The 17,230-nt window shown below is 53.6% G+C and overlaps 2 protein-coding genes across 3 annotated transcripts in view; both read right to left on the minus strand.

Moving 5' to 3' along the window:
* YIPF1 (Yip1 domain family member 1) overlaps positions 1 to 17,230 on the minus strand; it is a 118,921-nt gene that overhangs the window by 84,861 nt on the left and 16,830 nt on the right. The window lies entirely within an intron of this gene.
* Positions 1 to 17,230, minus strand: part of IFT25 (intraflagellar transport 25) — a 39,537-nt gene that overhangs the window by 8,766 nt on the left and 13,541 nt on the right. The window contains exons 2-3 of one of the 2 annotated variants that reach the window (XM_068238997.1): positions 15,307 to 15,413; positions 90 to 158 (exon numbers count right to left, since the gene is read on the minus strand). The exons of the other annotated variant lie outside the window; for it this stretch is intronic. Of the exons in view, the coding sequence (XP_068095098.1) occupies positions 90 to 158; positions 15,307 to 15,413 (176 nt within the window). The remainder of the gene's footprint in view (positions 1 to 89; positions 159 to 15,306; positions 15,414 to 17,230) is intronic. 2 annotated transcript variants of the gene reach the window in all.

Here is a 17,230-nt window from a genome sequence, read left to right on the forward strand (position 1 = left end):
GATAACAGTAAAAACAGTAATCAGAATCATTATAAACTCAGGAGATAAGTTTAGTGAATTGTGGCCAATGTTCACAAATCCTCACTTACCTCGTTCAACGCAGCGCTCAAAGTTCGTAGGTTCTTTGGATGTGCTCGTTTCAATACGTAAGTTTCTTACTAGACAATAACAAACACAAAAACACAACGGCAGGAAAAATGAGGCAGGGGAAAGAGTAAAGTGAGATTCATTCGTATATCATATCTACGTACGAAGATTCATATAACCTATCAGTACTACACAAGTCACTTTTTTAAAGGGGCACTATGGCGAAAAACTGTAAAATGTAAAATATGTGCAAACACATACAAATAAGAAGTAATTTTCTTTTCCCCAGAGTAAAATGAGCCATAAATGACTTTTCTCCTACGTTGCTGCCACTTACAGCAGGTACTAGAAATCTGACAGAAGCGACAAGTTTTGGACTAGTCCATCTCTTCATGGGGGATTTTCAGCAAGTCTTTTATTCTTTGTAAAGATATTCCTTAAAAAGTATTTAAACAATGATGCTGGCCAGCTTCCCTGCTCACTACACAGTTATTTGGCAGTTAGACAGAGCAACTGCCATTCACTAAGTGCTTTTGAAAATAAATAAATCCCTGAGAACCCCCTATGAAGAGATAGACTGGTCCAAAACCTGTCTCTTCTGTCAGATTTCTAGAACCTGCTGTAAGTGACAGCAACATAGGAGAAAAGTAATTTATGGCTCATTTTACTCTGGAAAAAACGTACTTCTTATTTGTTTATGTTTGCACGTAACTTCATATTGCAAAAAATGAGCTTTCCATTCCAATTGCAACTGTGGTGCGGGCACAGGACGTCTGCGGGGGACTGGTAGAATTTGCAGGCAAGTTAAACTATTTGTTTTTTTTGGGGGGGGGGGGGGGGCTTCACTACTCCTTTAATTTAGCTAGTTCAGCCCCCTAGCACTCTCAAGAATAGCGGTATGGCCCTTGGCCTAAAAAGTTTAGACTCCCCTGCCTTAGAGGATAGCAAAGAGCACAGTTTAAACAGAGACAAAACTGGTCTGTGAGGTGTGTGGAAGAGGTCACCGTATTTAAACTGGAACAACTTTTCCTGGATGGGAATGGGTGGAGGCCTTTAACACCACTTATCATTCACACGCAATCCGGTTTAACGCAGGTCGGGCAACCTGATCAATTACCATCTGCATAATGAGTCTCGTGGTGCCAAGGCGAGGCCATTATGCTTATTGTGTATGGAGTAACCTTCCCCTATGTACAGATTTGCCTAATCTAAATCACTGGAAACTAGATTTGATATCTGCCATAAGTAACTTAATTATCCATACTTTTTCATGTCTAGCCATTCTTTCATTGTTTGTACATAAACTCAAGATCACAAATTGTATGTATAGGGGCGCGGGCACAGGACGTCTGCTGGGGACCGGAGGAACATTGAGTACCAGCGCAGGCACAGGACGTCTGCGGGGGACCGGAGGATCATTGAGTACCAGCGCGGGCACAGGACGTCTGCTGGGGACCGGAGGAACATTGAGTACCAGCGCAGGCACAGGACGTCTGCGGGGGCCCGGAGGATCATTGAGTACCAGCGCAGGCACAGGACGTCATCGGGGGACCGGAGGATCATTGAGTACCAGCGCAGGCACAGGACGTCTGCGGGGGACCGGAGGATCATTGAGTACCAGCGCAGGCACAGGACGTCATCGGGGGACCGGAGGATCATTGAGTACCAGCGCAGGCACAGGACGTCTGCGGGGGACCGGAGGATCATTGAGTACCAGCGCAGGCACAGGACGTCTGCTGGGGACCGGAGGATCATTGAGTACCAGCGCAGGCACAGGACGTCTGCGGGGGAACCGGAGGATCATTGAGTACCAGCGCAGGCACAGGACGTCTGCGGGGGACCGGAGGATCATTGAGTACCAGCGCAGGCACAGGACGTCTGCGGGGGAACCGGAGGATCATTGAGTACCAGCGCAGGCACAGGACGTCTGCGGGGGACCGGAGGATCATTGAGTACCAGCGCAGGCACAGGACGTCTGCGGGGGCCCGGAGGATCATTGAGTACCAGCGCAGGCACAGGACGTCTGCGGGGGACCGGAGGATCATTGAGTACCAGCGCAGGCACAGGACGTCTGCGGGGGACCGGAGGATCATTGAGTACCAGCACAGGCACAGGACGTCTGCGGGGGACCGGAGGATCATTGAGTACCAGCGCAGGCACAGGACGTCTGCGGGGGACCGGAGGATCATTGAGTACCAGCGCAGGCACAGGACGTCTGCGGGGGCCCGGAGGATCATTGAGTACCAGCGCAGGCACAGGACGTCATCGGGGGACCGGAGGATCATTGAGTACCAGCGCAGGCACAGGACGTCTGCGGGGGACCGGAGGATCATTGAGTACCAGCGCAGGCACAGGACGTCTGCTGGGGACCGGAGGATCATTGAGTACCAGCGCAGGCACAGGACGTCTGCGGGGGACCGGAGGATCATTGAGTACCAGCGCAGGCACAGGACGTCTGCGGGGGACCGGAGGATCATTGAGTACCAGCGCAGGCACAGGACGTCTGCGGGGGCCCGGAGGATCATTGAGTACCAGCGCAGGCACAGGACGTCTGCGGGGGACCGGAGGATCATTGAGTACCAGCGCAGGCACAGGACGTCTGCGGGGGACCGGAGGATCATTGAGTACCAGCGCAGGCACAGGACGTCTGCGGGGGACCGGAGGATCATTGAGTACCAGCGCAGGCACAGGACGTCTGCGGGGGACCGGAGGATCATTGAGTACCAGCGCAGGCACAGGACGTCTGCGGGGGCACGGAGGATCATTGAGTACCAGCGCAGGCACAGGACGTCTGCGGGGGCCCGGAGGATCATTGAGTACCAGCGCAGGCACAGGACGTCTGCGGGGGACCGGAGGATCATTGAGTACCAGCGCAGGCACAGGACGTCTGCTGGGGACCGGAGGATCATTGAGTACCAGCGCAGGCACAGGACGTCTGCGGGGGACCGGAGGATCATTGAGTACCAGCGCAGGCACAGGACGTCTGCGGGGGACCGGAGGATCATTGAGTACCAGCGCAGGCACAGGACGTCTGCGGGGGCCCGGAGGATCATTGAGTACCAGCGCAGGCACAGGACGTCTGCGGGGGACCGGAGGATCATTGAGTACCAGCGCAGGCACAGGACGTCTGCGGGGGACCGGAGGATCATTGAGTACCAGCGCAGGCACAGGACGTCTGCGGGGGACCGGAGGATCATTGAGTACCAGCGCAGGCACAGGACGTCTGCGGGGGCCCGGAGGACCATTGAGTACCAGCGCAGGCACAGGACGTCTGCGGGGGACCGGAGGACCATTGAGTACCAGCGCAGGCACAGGACGTCTGCGGGGGCCCGGAGGATCATTGAGTACCAGCGCAGGCACAGGACGTCTGCGGGGGACCGGAGGATCATTGAGTACCAGCGCAGGCACAGGACGTCTGCGGGGGCCCGGAGGATCATTGAGTACCAGCGCAGGCACAGGACGTCTGCGGGGGCCCGGAGGATCATTGAGTACCAGCGCAGGCACAGGACGTCTGCGGGGGACCGGAGGATCATTGAGTGGCACAGGACGTCTGCGGGGGACCGGAGGATCATTGAGTACCAGTGCAGGCACAGGACGTCTGCGGGGGACCGGAGGATTATTGAGTACCAGCGCAGGCACAGGACGTCTGCGGGGGACCGGAGGATCATTGAGTACCAGCGCAGGCACAGGACGTCTGCGGGGGACCGGAGGATCATTGAGTACCAGCGCAGGCACAGGACGTCTGCGGGGGACCGGAGGATCATTGAGTACCAGCGCAGGCACAGGACGTCTGCGGGGGCCCGGAGGATCATTGAGTACCAGCGCAGGCACAGGACGTCTGCGGGGGACCGGAGGATCATTGAGTACCAGCGCAGGCACAGGACGTCTGCGGGGGACCGGAGGATCATTGAGTACCAGCGCAGGCACAGGACGTCTGCGGGGGACCGGAGGATCATTGAGTACCAGCGCAGGCACAGGACGTCTGCGGGGGACCGGAGGATCATTGAGTACCAGCGCAGGCACAGGACGTCTGCGGGGGACCGGAGGATCATTGAGTACCAGCGCAGGCACAGGACGTCTGCGGGGGACCGGAGGATCATTGAGTACCAGCGCAGGCACAGGACGTCTGCGGGGGACCGGAGGATCATTGAGTACCAGCGCAGGCACAGGACGTCTGCGGGGGCCCGGAGGATCATTGAGTACCAGCGCAGGCACAGGACGTCTGCGGGGGCCCGGAGGATCATTGAGTACCAGCGCAGGCACAGGACGTCTGCGGGGGACCGGAGGATCATTGAGTACCAGCGCAGGCACAGGAAGTCTGCGGGGGACCGGAGGATCATTGAGTACCAGCGCAGGCACAGGACGTCTGCGGGGGACCGGAGGATCATTGAGTACCAGCGCAGGCACAGGACGTCTGCGGGGGCCCGGAGGATCATTGAGTACCAGCGCAGGCACAGGACGTCTGCGGGGGCCCGGAGGATCATTGAGTACCAGCGCAGGCACAGGACGTCTGCGGGGGACCGGAGGATCATTGAGTACCAGCGCAGGCACAGGACGTCTGCGGGGGACCGGAGGATCATTGAGTACCAGCGCAGGCACAGGACGTCTGCGGGGGCCCGGAGGATCATTGAGTACCAGCGCAGGCACAGGACGTCTGCGGGGGACCGGAGGATCATTGAGTACCAGCGCAGGCACAGGACGTCTGCGGGGGACCGGAGGATCATTGAGTACCAGCGCAGGCACAGGACGTCTGCGGGGGACCGGAGGATCATTGAGTACCAGCGCAGGCACAGGACGTCTGCGGGGGACCGGAGGATCATTGAGTACCAGCGCAGGCACAGGACGTCTGCGGGGGCCCGGAGGATCATTGAGTACCAGCGCAGGCACAGGACGTCTGCGGGGGCCCGGAGGATCATTGAGTACCAGCGCAGGCACAGGACGTCTGCGGGGGCCCGGAGGATCATTGAGTACCAGCGCAGGCACAGGACGTCTGCGGGGGACCGGAGGATCATTGAGTGGCACAGGACGTCTGCGGGGGACCGGAGGATCATTGAGTACCAGTGCAGGCACAGGACGTCTGCGGGGGACCGGAGGATTATTGAGTACCAGCGCAGGCACAGGACGTCTGCGGGGGACCGGAGGATCATTGAGTACCAGCGCAGGCACAGGACGTCTGCGGGGGACCGGAGGATCATTGAGTACCAGCGCAGGCACAGGACGTCTGCGGGGGACCGGAGGATCATTGAGTACCAGCGCAGGCACAGGACGTCTGCGGGGGCCCGGAGGATCATTGAGTACCAGCGCAGGCACAGGACGTCTGCGGGGGACCGGAGGATCATTGAGTACCAGCGCAGGCACAGGACGTCTGCGGGGGACCGGAGGATCATTGAGTACCAGCGCAGGCACAGGACGTCTGCGGGGGACCGGAGGATCATTGAGTACCAGCGCAGGCACAGGACGTCTGCGGGGGCCCGGAGGATCATTGAGTACCAGCGCAGGCACAGGACGTCTGCGGGGGCCCGGAGGATCATTGAGTACCAGCGCAGGCACAGGACGTCTGCGGGGGACCGGAGGATCATTGAGTACCAGCGCAGGCACAGGACGTCTGCGGGGGACCGGAGGATCATTGAGTACCAGCGCAGGCACAGGACGTCTGCGGGGGACCGGAGGATCATTGAGTACCAGCGCAGGCACAGGACGTCTGCGGGGGCCCGGAGGACCATTGAGTACCAGCGCAGGCACAGGACGTCTGCGGGGGACCGGAGGACCATTGAGTACCAGCGCAGGCACAGGACGTCTGCGGGGGCCCGGAGGATCATTGAGTACCAGCGCAGGCACAGGACGTCTGCGGGGGACCGGAGGATCATTGAGTACCAGCGCAGGCACAGGACGTCTGCGGGGGCCCGGAGGATCATTGAGTACCAGCGCAGGCACAGGACGTCTGCGGGGGACCGGAGGATCATTGAGTACCAGCGCAGGCACAGGACGTCTGCGGGGGACCGGAGGATCATTGAGTACCAGCGCAGGCACAGGACGTCTGCGGGGGACCGGAGGATCATTGAGTACCAGCGCAGGCACAGGACGTCTGCGGGGGACCGGAGGATCATTGAGTACCAGCGCAGGCACAGGACGTCTGCGGGGGACCGGAGGATCATTGAGTACCAGCGCAGGCACAGGACGTCTGCGGGGGACTGGAGGATCATTGAGTACCAGCGCAGGCACAGGACGTCTGCGGGGGACCGGAGGATCATTGAGTACCAGCGCAGGCACAGGACGTCTGCGGGGGACCGGAGGATCATTGAGTACCAGCGCAGGCACAGGACGTCTGCGGGGGCCCGGAGGATCATTGAGTACCAGCGCAGGCACAGGACGTCTGCGGGGGCCCGGAGGATCATTGAGTACCAGCGCAGGCACAGGACGTCTGCGGGGGACCGGAGGATCATTGAGTACCAGCGCAGGCACAGGACGTCTGCGGGGGACCGGAGGATCATTGAGTACCAGCGCAGGCACAGGACGTCTGCGGGGGACCGGAGGATTATTGAGTACCAGCGCAGGCACAGGACGTCTGCGGGGGACCGGAGGATCATTGAGTACCAGCGCGGGCACAGGACGTCTGCGGGGGCCCGGAGGATCATTGAGTACCAGCGCAGGCACAGGACGTCTGCGGGGGACCGGAGGATCATTAAGTACCAGCGCAGGCACAGGACGTCTGCGGGGGCCCGGAGGATCATTGAGTACCAGCGCAGGCACAGGACGTCTGCGGGGGACCGGAGGATCATTGAGTACCAGCGCAGGCACAGGACGTCTGCGGGGGACCGGAGGATCATTGAGTACCAGCGCAGGCACAGGACGTCTGCGGGGGACCGGAGGATCATTGAGTACCGGCGCAGGCACAGGACGTCTGCGGGGGACCGGAGGATCATTGAGTACCAGCGCAGGCACAGGACGTCTGCGGGGGCCCGGAGGATCATTGAGTACCAGCGCAGGCACAGGACGTCTGCGGGGGCCCGGAGGATCATTGAGTACCAGCGCAGGCACAGGACGTCTGCGGGGGACCGGAGGATCATTGAGTACCAGCGCAGGCACAGGACGTCTGCGGGGGCCCGGTAGAAGCCCCAGATAAGTTAAACCTTTTTTTTTTGGGAGGGGGGTGCGCACTACAGTACTCCTGTAACCACTTCCAGACCTTGTTGCCCCCTTATGGACCACAACAGTTTTGACATTTTAGCTATGCCCCTATTTAATCATTAATAACGTTATCGCTACTTTTGACACCTAAATGAAATATATATTGTTTTTTTCAAGACGAACTAGGCTTTTATTGTATGGCATTTTTTCCCGCAAACAATTTTGTTTTCTGTGCATTTTAATAGGAAAAAAACAAAACACATTATTTCTAAGTTTTACCAATTACAGTTTAAAGAGAACCCGAGGTGTGTTTAAAGAATGTTATCTGCATACAGAGGCTGGATCTGCCTATACAGCCCAGCCTCTGTTGCTATCCCAAACCCCACTAAGGTCCCCCTGCACTCTGCAATCCCTCATAAATCACAGCCGTGCTGTGAGGCTGTGTTTACATCTGTAGTGTCAGTCTCAGCTGCTCCCCCGCCTCCTGCATAGCTCCGGTCCCTGCCCCCCTCCCTTCCCTCTAATCAGCGAGGAGGGAAGGGATGCAGGCGGGGACTGGAGTTCTGCAGGAGGCGGGGAGAGCAGCAGACTGACACTATAGAGATAAACACAGCCAGCTCTGACAAGCTGTTTGTCAGCAGCGTGGCTGTGATTTATGAGGGATTGCAGAGTGCAGGGGGACCTTAGGGGGGTTTGGGATAGCAACAGAAGCTGGGCTGTATAGGCAGATCCAGCCTCTGTATGCAGATAATATTCTTCAAACCCACCTCGGGTTCTCTTTAAAAATAAAAAGCGCTATCCTACCTAATAAAACCTAACTGTCCCTGCGTCCTTGGGTCCGTGCTTTTTTGCTACTGCGCATGTGCTCAGCACGGACAGCAGTTGGGACAGGAAGACGGGGCCAGGGAGCCGGGTGGGAGTGTGCACGTGTCTAGCGGACAGGTGGGCGTGCACGCACACTTATATGCGGCGGTATCACTTACCTATAGCCTGTTTTTGAATGGGCTTAGGTAAACTAGTTGTAGATTAAAAAAAGACAAATTTTGTTTGGCTATTTTTACTGTTTATCACATAACTTAACCTTTTCGGGACCGCGTGCATTATCATTCTACGCCGCACTTGTGGCTGTTCTAGCCTGATGCGGTGTAGAATCTACGCCGGCCCACAATTTCCGCTCCCGACGCGATCGTGCGCACCCGGAGGGGGAGATTAAGCTGTCATATGACAGCCGACATCTCCCCCGAGTGATCAGCAGCCATCGCGTATGGCTGCTGATCACGTGATCACTACGATTGCCGTCGGATCGTAGTGATCAGTTTGACAGCTGCGGCGGCAGGGGGGGAACGAAGAGGATCCACTCACCTCCCTGCCGTTCCCGCGACGATCGGCGCCCCCTCCGCTCCATCTGACGTCAGCGCCGGGTCCCGGCTTGATGACATCATCAAGCCGCGACCCGGAACTGATCGTCAGACAGAACAGAGATGCCGGCCGGAGAAGAGGGTCCCGTGCGGCTCATCGCTGGAGCCTGGAAGGTGAGTGAAGGCTGCTGGCAGAAGGGGGGGGACACCAATCCAGCCAGCCACACACGGGATCCGGCCGCCTGACCCCCCAAACGCGCGCACCCCCCTCCCACGCAAAATGCCTTGGTCCTTAAGGGGGGGTAGGTGGCCGGTCCCGAAAAGGTTAAATTACGTTCCTGTCACAATTTATGGTAAAGATATTTGATTCTGAAATAATTCTACAGTGTGTATTTTTCACTATGAACTGAGAACATAAAAGTATTATTAATGGTAAAAATCATTATTATTGGCTCAGGGAACATATATTCCTGTTCACCAATTAGTGCTGCAGCAAATAGTGCCAGAGGTGTGCACAGAGGCAAACCCAATCGTGCACAGCTGCGCTTTAGCTACACGACTTACTATATCTACGTCCTTGTGGCTTAGATGAAGTCACAGAGGACGTAGATATACAGTATTGGTGGAAAAAGTGGTTAAAACATAGTTTTTGCTGATTGCCATTACGTACACTATGCCTGTGACATTTTGTCAAATGAAACATTTTCACAGGAAATAATCCCTATATCGTGTGCAGTTAGCATGTTCCTTTCAGCATGCAGTCGTAGTGTTACTGGCACAGTGGCAGCTGCTAATCAGTGGCTGCTACTGCTACAGTGGTGGCTGCTAATCAGTGGCTGCTACTGCTACAGTGGTGGCTGCTAATCAGTGGCTGCTACTCCTACAGTGGTAGCAAATAACCTACAGGCGAACAAAGGGGGAGGCAGAGGGTGAACACGACGTAGCCCCTGCATGTGGCACCACAGCTACGGTTTGTGAGCCGCATGAAATTAACAACTGTAGAGAGCTTTGGGGGCCACCAGAAAAGGCTTAGTGGGCCGCATTTGGCCCCCGGGCTGGACTTTAGACATGCCTACTCTAAGGAGTGTCCCTTCCAGTCAATCATATAAAGACCATATATTTGCATGGACACCTCCTCTAACATGATCTAGGCTCCAATTGGTGGACATAAATTATTAAGCATGGTTAATTTGGGATGCCAGTAAGTACCGATCCGCTATTTCAAGTCTGTGATGGTGTATTCATCTGAGCTGCTTAAACCTAACTCCATCCATTCTAAAGCCCTTTCCTGCTGCTTACACCCTAACCTCCTCCCATCCTAAACCTTCTTCCTGACACCCAACCCTAACTGGGCCGCAGGGCAGTATTCCAATATGATAATAATCCCAAACACACCTCCAAGACAGCCACTCCCTTGCTAAAGAAACTAAGGATATGGTGCTGAGACTGGCCAAGCAGGTCTTCAGACCCTAATTCCATTGAAGAACAACTGTAGCATGAGGGCCTATGGAGGCTGCCATATGTCTTTCCTTTTAAACAATACAGTTGCCTGGCAGTCCTGCTGGACTATTTGGCTGCAGTAGTGTCTGAATCACACCAGAAACAAGCATGCAGCTAATCTTGTCAGTTCTGACAGTGTGAGAAACACCTGATCTGCTGCATGCTTGTTCAGGGTCTATGGCAAAAAGTATTAGAAGCAGAGGATCAGCAGGATAGCCAGGTAACTGGTATTTCTTAAAGAGAACCCGAGGTGGGGTTCTGACAATGCTATCTGCATACAGAGGCTGGGTCTGCCTATACTGCCCAGCCTCTGTTGCTATCCAGATCCCCCCTAAGCTCTGTAATGCCCCATAAATCACAGCAGCGCTGTGCAGGCTGTGTTTACCTCTGTACTGTCAGTCTTGGCTGCTTCCCCGCCTCCTGCATAGCTCCAGTGCCCGCCCGCATCCCTTCCCTCCAATCAGCGGGGAGGGAAGGGACGTGGGCGGGCACTGGAGCTATCCAGGAGACGGGGGAGCACGCAGTGTGACACTACAGAGGTAAACACAGCCCGCCGCGACACGCTGTGTGTCGACAGCACAGCTGTGATTTATGGGGGATAGCAGGGCGCAGGGGGGATTGAAATAGCAACAGAGGCTGGGCAGTATAGGCAGACCAAGCCTCTGTATGTGGATAGCATTGTCAGAACCCCACCTCGGGTTCTCTTTAAAAGGAAACAAATGTTGCAGCCTCTATATACCTCTCGCTACAGTTGTCCTTTAAGCATCTGTGGGGCATCCTAAAATGGAAGGTGGAGGAGCGCAAGGTCTCTAACATCCACCAGCTTCGTCACGGAGGAGGGGAAGAGGACTCCAGTGGCAACCTGTGACACTCTAGTGAACGAGGCGGCTAATTTTGTCGCAAAGCTGCGCCAATGATTTTGGTGCCGTCATGGACTGTAATGTGAATTATGGCTAAAGCAGCGCTCAGTGACTAATCGGGGTGTCAGCAATTGCCGGGGTTTAAATTAGAAAGCGAGGCGATTCGGTTGGTGCACAAATTACGTGTGTGCGTGCGCCATTCCCAAACTACACTCTGTGTTTTAAACTATGAAACAGAGCAGAGCTAATGACCCTTTGAACTTTCCTGCATTAAAACCTTCAACAAACAAGAAACAGTGAAAGATAGGTTGAGACAAGTGCTTCAGAAAACAGCACTGTCGCCAACCAAGGAGCTCAGTTAGAGATGCTATTTTGCATAGATAACAACTGACGTTTAACTCTTCCTGTACTGGAAACAATATGAGACTCATATCTGTACTAATAATGTTCTATTTCTTAGCTGTACTACACATACAAATCATTATATCAGAAGTTTATTTTCACTTCAGTTTCCCTTTAATATGTCTTATTTAAGATTGTTACTGTACAAAGTACCCCTTGACTAATATACATTTCGTATATAAATGTCTTTAACCTCCTGGGCGTTACGCATGTCGGAGGGTTTGCAGCCAGGAGTCCCCCATTCAAATTTTAAGCGATTGGATAGTTCTAATATCTTCAGCTAGCACTAGGCTAGCTAGCAGTGGTGGTCGCATCCTTAGATTACGTTTGATCCCCCCCGATCGCCGCTAAATACATTACCCCTCTGGATCCAGCGATCATTGCAGCCTCCCGGCGCAGCTCCGATCTTCTCTATGGGGAGGATTGCACATGACGCGCAGACCTGATCCTCCCCATAGAGAGACCGGAGCTGCGCCGGGAGGCTGCGCGATTGCTGGATCCAGGCGGGTAATGTATTTAGCGGCGTTCGGGGGGGGATCAAACGTAATCTAAGGATGCGACCACCACTGCTAGCTAGCCTAGTGCTAGCTGAAGATATTAGAACTATCCGATCGCTTAAAATTATAATGGGGGACTACTGGGGACAGCCGGCGTTATGCCCAACACAGTATTGGGCATAGCGCTAAGGAGGTTAAAGTGTACCAGAGCTCAGGATAAGAAAAAGATTTATGCATACCTGGGGCTTCCTCCAGCCCCATCCGCTCGGATCGCTCCCAAGTCGCCGTCCTCCGCTGCCCACAGCTCCAGGAACCGGGTCCCCACAGCTCCGTCAGTTGGAGCCAGTCTGACGTAAGAGAAGTGCGCCCTCTACGTATCTCTCCAGCAGGGAGCGATCCATGCGGATGGGGCTGGAGGAAGCCCCAGGTATGCATACATCTTTTTTTTATCCTGAGCTCTGAGTCCTTTTAAAGCTTTTAATAAACTAGGAATACTTATTTAGGTTTATAAAGGACTGATTTTTTTTTTTAAATCTCAAAACTATTTCATGCACCCCCTTCAGAAGTACGTCTTGGGGTAACAAGGCTCTACAGCAGGGGTCTCAAACTCAATTTACCTGGGGACCACAGGAGGCAAAGTCAGGATGAGGCTGGGCTGCATAAGGGATTTCACAATCTTGGCGCATCGCCGCCTCTGCCCGCCCCTCTCACTCTTCCTTCACAAAGAGGGGCGGGGAGAGGCGGAGATCCGTGCGGCGATTGACGTCAGGAGTGGCAGAGCTGAAGCTGAAAGCTCTGCCCCTTCCAGGAAATGCTGGCGGATTGCCTCCCGGGCGATTTGGGGGCTCTGCAACCCTCATTTAGCGGCGGGGATGCGGCGGATTACTTGGGAGCACTGAAGCGAACTATAAGGAAGCTTTTGCCGGCGAGGGCCACAAAATATTGTATCGAGGGCCGCAAATGGCCCGCGGGCCTCGAGTTTGAGACCCCTGGTCTACAGGAATGAGCTCGGTCTGCTGGCACAGGTATGGCTGGTCAATGTAGTGCACACACAGCAATTACTTTTACACAGTCATGTACTGTTGTGTGCAAAGCCTGAACATAAACCTGTCCCTAGAGGGAAGGATAATGAATGACCGGATCACAATCTTGCACCCAGAAGCAAGTGTGTGAAGACAAATGATGGTAAAGACTGTGCTGCCATCTTGTGGAAATACCATGTTACTGTACAATAACAAAGTCCCAAGATCCAAGTCCAAGTCCCTACAACCATCTAAACACAGCTTATTAGCAGAGCAAGACGGCAAACAAATGATTTCTCTCCAAGTGATTTACTACCCGATTATGCTCGGATTTCAACAGAAAGCACTTAGGAAACGACTTAAAATGAACCTGAAGTGAGCGGGATATGAAGGCTGCCATATTTATTTCCTTTTAAACAATACTAGTTGCCTGGAATCCTGCTGATCATCCTGGCATCAGTAATGTCTGAATCACAGACCTGAAATAAGCATGCAGCTCATCTTGTCAGATTTTTGTTAGAAACACCCGATATGCTGCATTCTTGTTCAGGGTCTATGGCTAAAAGTATTACATACCTCCCAACATTTGAAGATGTGAAAGAGGGACACTTAAGCCATGCCCCCTGTGCGGCCTTAAGCCACACCCCTGCTTTTGCAGGAGGGTGACAATGGGAGGAAAGAGTTTGTGGAGGAGGGTGCCAGTGGGTGGGAGAGGGTGACACTGGGTGGAAAGGGGGGTGCCAGTGGGTGGGGAAGGAAGGTGCCAGTGGGTAAGAGGAGGGTGTTAGTGGAAAGTGGAGGGTGTCAGTGGGCAGGGAGGAGGGTGACACTGGGTAGGAGGAGGGTGACACTGGGTAGGAGGAGGGTACCTGTGGGTGGAAAGGAGGGTGCCACTGGGTGGGGGAGAAAGGTGCCAGTGGGTAGGATGAGGGTGTCAGTGGGTAGAATGAGGGGGACAGTGGGTAGGAGGAGGGTGCCAGTGGGCAGGAGGAGGGTGACACTGGGTGGGGAGGAGGGTGCCAGTGGGTGGGAAGGAAGGTGCTAGTGGGTAGAGGGGTTGTCAGTGGAGGGGGGAGAATGCCCGTGGGTGGGGAGAAGGGTGCCACTGGATGGGGGAGAAAGGTGCCACTGGGTAGGAGGAGGGTGTCAATGGGTAGGAAGAAGGGGACAGTGGGTAGGAGGAAGGGGACAGTGGACAAAGAGGAGGGTGACACTGGGTGGGGAGGAGGGAGCCAAAGGTTGGGGAGGAAGGTGCCCCTGTGTGAGGAGGAGATTGCCCTGGGAAGAGAAGAGATGAAAGAAATGATCGAGGCGCCAGCCGCGCCAATAAGGGATGCAGGAGCCGGCTTCATTCCTTGCTCCCTCCCTCTGAATGCCCCCACCTGCTGTGAATGTGTGTCCCCCTGTATGCAGAGTTTGCGCAGCGGAGCGGGCAGTCCTCTTATCGTTGATCCATGCGCACGGGCAACTGGAGTCTCTCTGCTTCCTGTTTACTATGATGTCACAGGAAGCAGATTGAAGACGGATGCCGGTACGCATGGATCAATGGTAAGATGACTGCCTGCTCCGCTGTGCAAACTCTGCATACAGGGGGACACACATTCACAGCAGGTGGGGGCATTCAGAGGCAGGGAGCGAGGAATGAAGCCGCCTCCTGCATCCCTTATTGGCACCTCGATCATTTTTTTCTGTCTCCACACTGCCCAGCCGGGATACAAGAGGGGGGGGGACCCAGGATAGCGGGAGAGCCCCAACGGATCTGGGCTGGTTGGGGGGCATGGTATTAGAGGCAGAGGATCAGCAGGACCGCCAGGCAATGTGCAAGGTTCGAAATAAATATGTCAGCCTTCATATTTCTCTTACTTCAAGATCGCTTTAAAAATGACAGAGAGATCCATTCCCCACCCTTTCCATTCTGAATATTTATCCAATTGTTATCAACTTCCTAATCACTTCCTGCTGCTTCTGGATTGGACTGACTGAGAGCTGATGCACACCTAGAGCGCTTCATAGTGCTTTTAAAAGTGTTTGGCTAATGTTTCTCTATGGAATGGATCACCAGAGCAATGTGGTTTTTCCCAAAACGCAAACGCGGGTCCTGCAGCATTTCTGTGGCGATTCAGCCTCAATGCTAAGTATAGGAAAGTGGAAAATCGCTCTGAAAAGCGCTAGATCAGAGCGATTTTCCAAGCGTTTTTGTTATAAAACAAAAAAAAAAGCTACACAAAAACGCTCCAAAAATCACAAGGTATAAATAGAAAACTGCTAGGCACATGCCTAGAATCGCCTTGAAAAAACACTTCTAAAAGCGCAGAGCATTTGCGATCACGCTGGCGCTTTTGGGTGTGCACTGGCCCTGACTCCTGATTTCCACATTAACCTTTCCACCCTGGTAAAAGTGGTTCTGATAATGCCGGTTACAGCTGTGAAGTTTGCATGTGCGCAGAATTACTTTGTGAGCTCTCAATGGTGATTTTGCCAATTTTGTGCAGAGTATTCAGACTGATGATGAATTCCTGAGGGAACATCCCTGTTGTGGCCCAGAAGGTCTCCGGATTTCTGGAGAGAAAATAAAGAGAGAATCTCTATAAGTATAGTCCAAAGAGCCTGCAGATTGTTACGGCAAATTGAAGAGGAACTGTAGTGAAAAAAACTATAATTCATAAAATTGCTTATTTTTTTATAAAATATTCATTTATAAATTATTGAGTCAGTGTTTTCCCATTGTAAAATCTTTCCTCTTCCCGATTTATATTCTGAAGTTTATCACTGGAGGTGACATCTTTAGTCCTGTCAGGTGATCTCTGCAGAATGTTAGTTACTGAGAGTTCTATGCACACAGGGAGATACTGCTTGCTTGGCAGCTGGAAAAAAACGTTATTTCCCACGATGCAATGAGGTTCAAAGACTGCAAACTGTCAAGACACGGTCATGACATCACACTGTAGGAGGGGTTTCACCACAATAACAGCCATACAGACCCCCCCCCTAATTATCTATTTGAGAAAAGGTAAAGATTTCTCATGGGAAAGGGGGTATCAGCTACTGATTGGAATGAAGCTCAATCCTTGGTTAATGTTTCTTTTTAAACTAGTACTCCAGCAAATAACAATAACAATAATATTTATATAGCGCTTTTCTCCCTGGGGACTCAAAGCACTGTGACCCTGCATTATGCAGTCTCAAAGGCTAGGGAAAAGAGGTGAGTTTTTAGCCTTTTTTTAAAGCTGTTCAGAGAATGAGTTGGAAAGGCTGAGATCCTTTATATAGATTTTATTGGTGTTTGTTGCTCTGGCACAAGTGATCACAGTGATGTACAGCATGCAAGGAAATGCAGCAGATTTGGCCCGGATTCAGGCAAAGTGGAAACAGGCCTGCAACCTAGGTTGGAGGCGGTTAGGGTTAGGTATGGGCAGGGGTTAGGTATCGGAAGGGGGTGGTTAGGCATCGGCATGGGTTGGTTAGGGTTAGGCATCGACTGGGGGGGGGGGGGGGGGGGGTTTGGTTTTAGTTAGGCATTGGACGGGGGAGTAGTTAGGGTTAGGCATTGGCAGGGGGAGTAGTTAGGGTTAGGCATTGGCAGGGGGAGTAGTTAGGCATCAGGGTGGGGTGGTTAGGGTTAGGTATGGGGGTAGTTAGGGTTAGGCATGGGGGTAGTTAGGGTTAGACAGGGGGGTAGTTAGGGTTAGGCATCGAAAGGGGGCGGCTGCTGGTTTAGGTTAGGGTGAGGCATTGGCAGGGGGAGTAGTTAGGATTAGGCATTGGCAGGGGGAGTAGTTAGGCATCAGGGTGGGGTGGTTAGGGTTTGGTATGGGGGTAATTAGGGTTAGGCATGGGGGTAGTTAGGGTTAGGTAGGGGGTAGTTAGGGTTAGGCATCGACTGGGGGGGGGGGGCTGCTGGTTTAGGTTAGGGCGAGGCATTGGCAGAGGGAGTAGTTAGGATTAGGCATTAGCAGGGGGAGTAGTTAGGCATCAGGGTGGGGTGGTTAGGGTTAGGTATGGAAAGGGTGGAGGTTAGGCTTAAGCTGGCCACTAACTGTCCAATTTCTAGCAAAAAAATCGTTCGATCGATCAGAAATTCTGATCGGATTGGTTGTAAATAATCTCAGTTGATGGGCACAATCGATAATGAAAGATTATAAAAACAATTGTACAATTGAATTTTCGTTGAAACAAAATTTGGATTTTCTTGTTGGTCGTGATAGATAGGAAGCAATGATTGGTTAGTTGATGGTGTAGTGAACGATTTTTCGTCCGATCAGAATTTCTGATCGCTCGAACGATTTTTTGCTACAAATTGGACCGTTAGTGGCCACCTTTAGGCATTTGCAGGGGTTGGTTAGGAATCGGTAGGGGTGTGATTAGGGTTAGGCAAT

Source organism: Hyperolius riggenbachi, chromosome 6 (genome assembly GCF_040937935.1).
Source record: "Hyperolius riggenbachi isolate aHypRig1 chromosome 6, aHypRig1.pri, whole genome shotgun sequence".
Lineage (NCBI taxonomy): Eukaryota > Metazoa > Chordata > Amphibia > Anura > Hyperoliidae > Hyperolius > Hyperolius riggenbachi.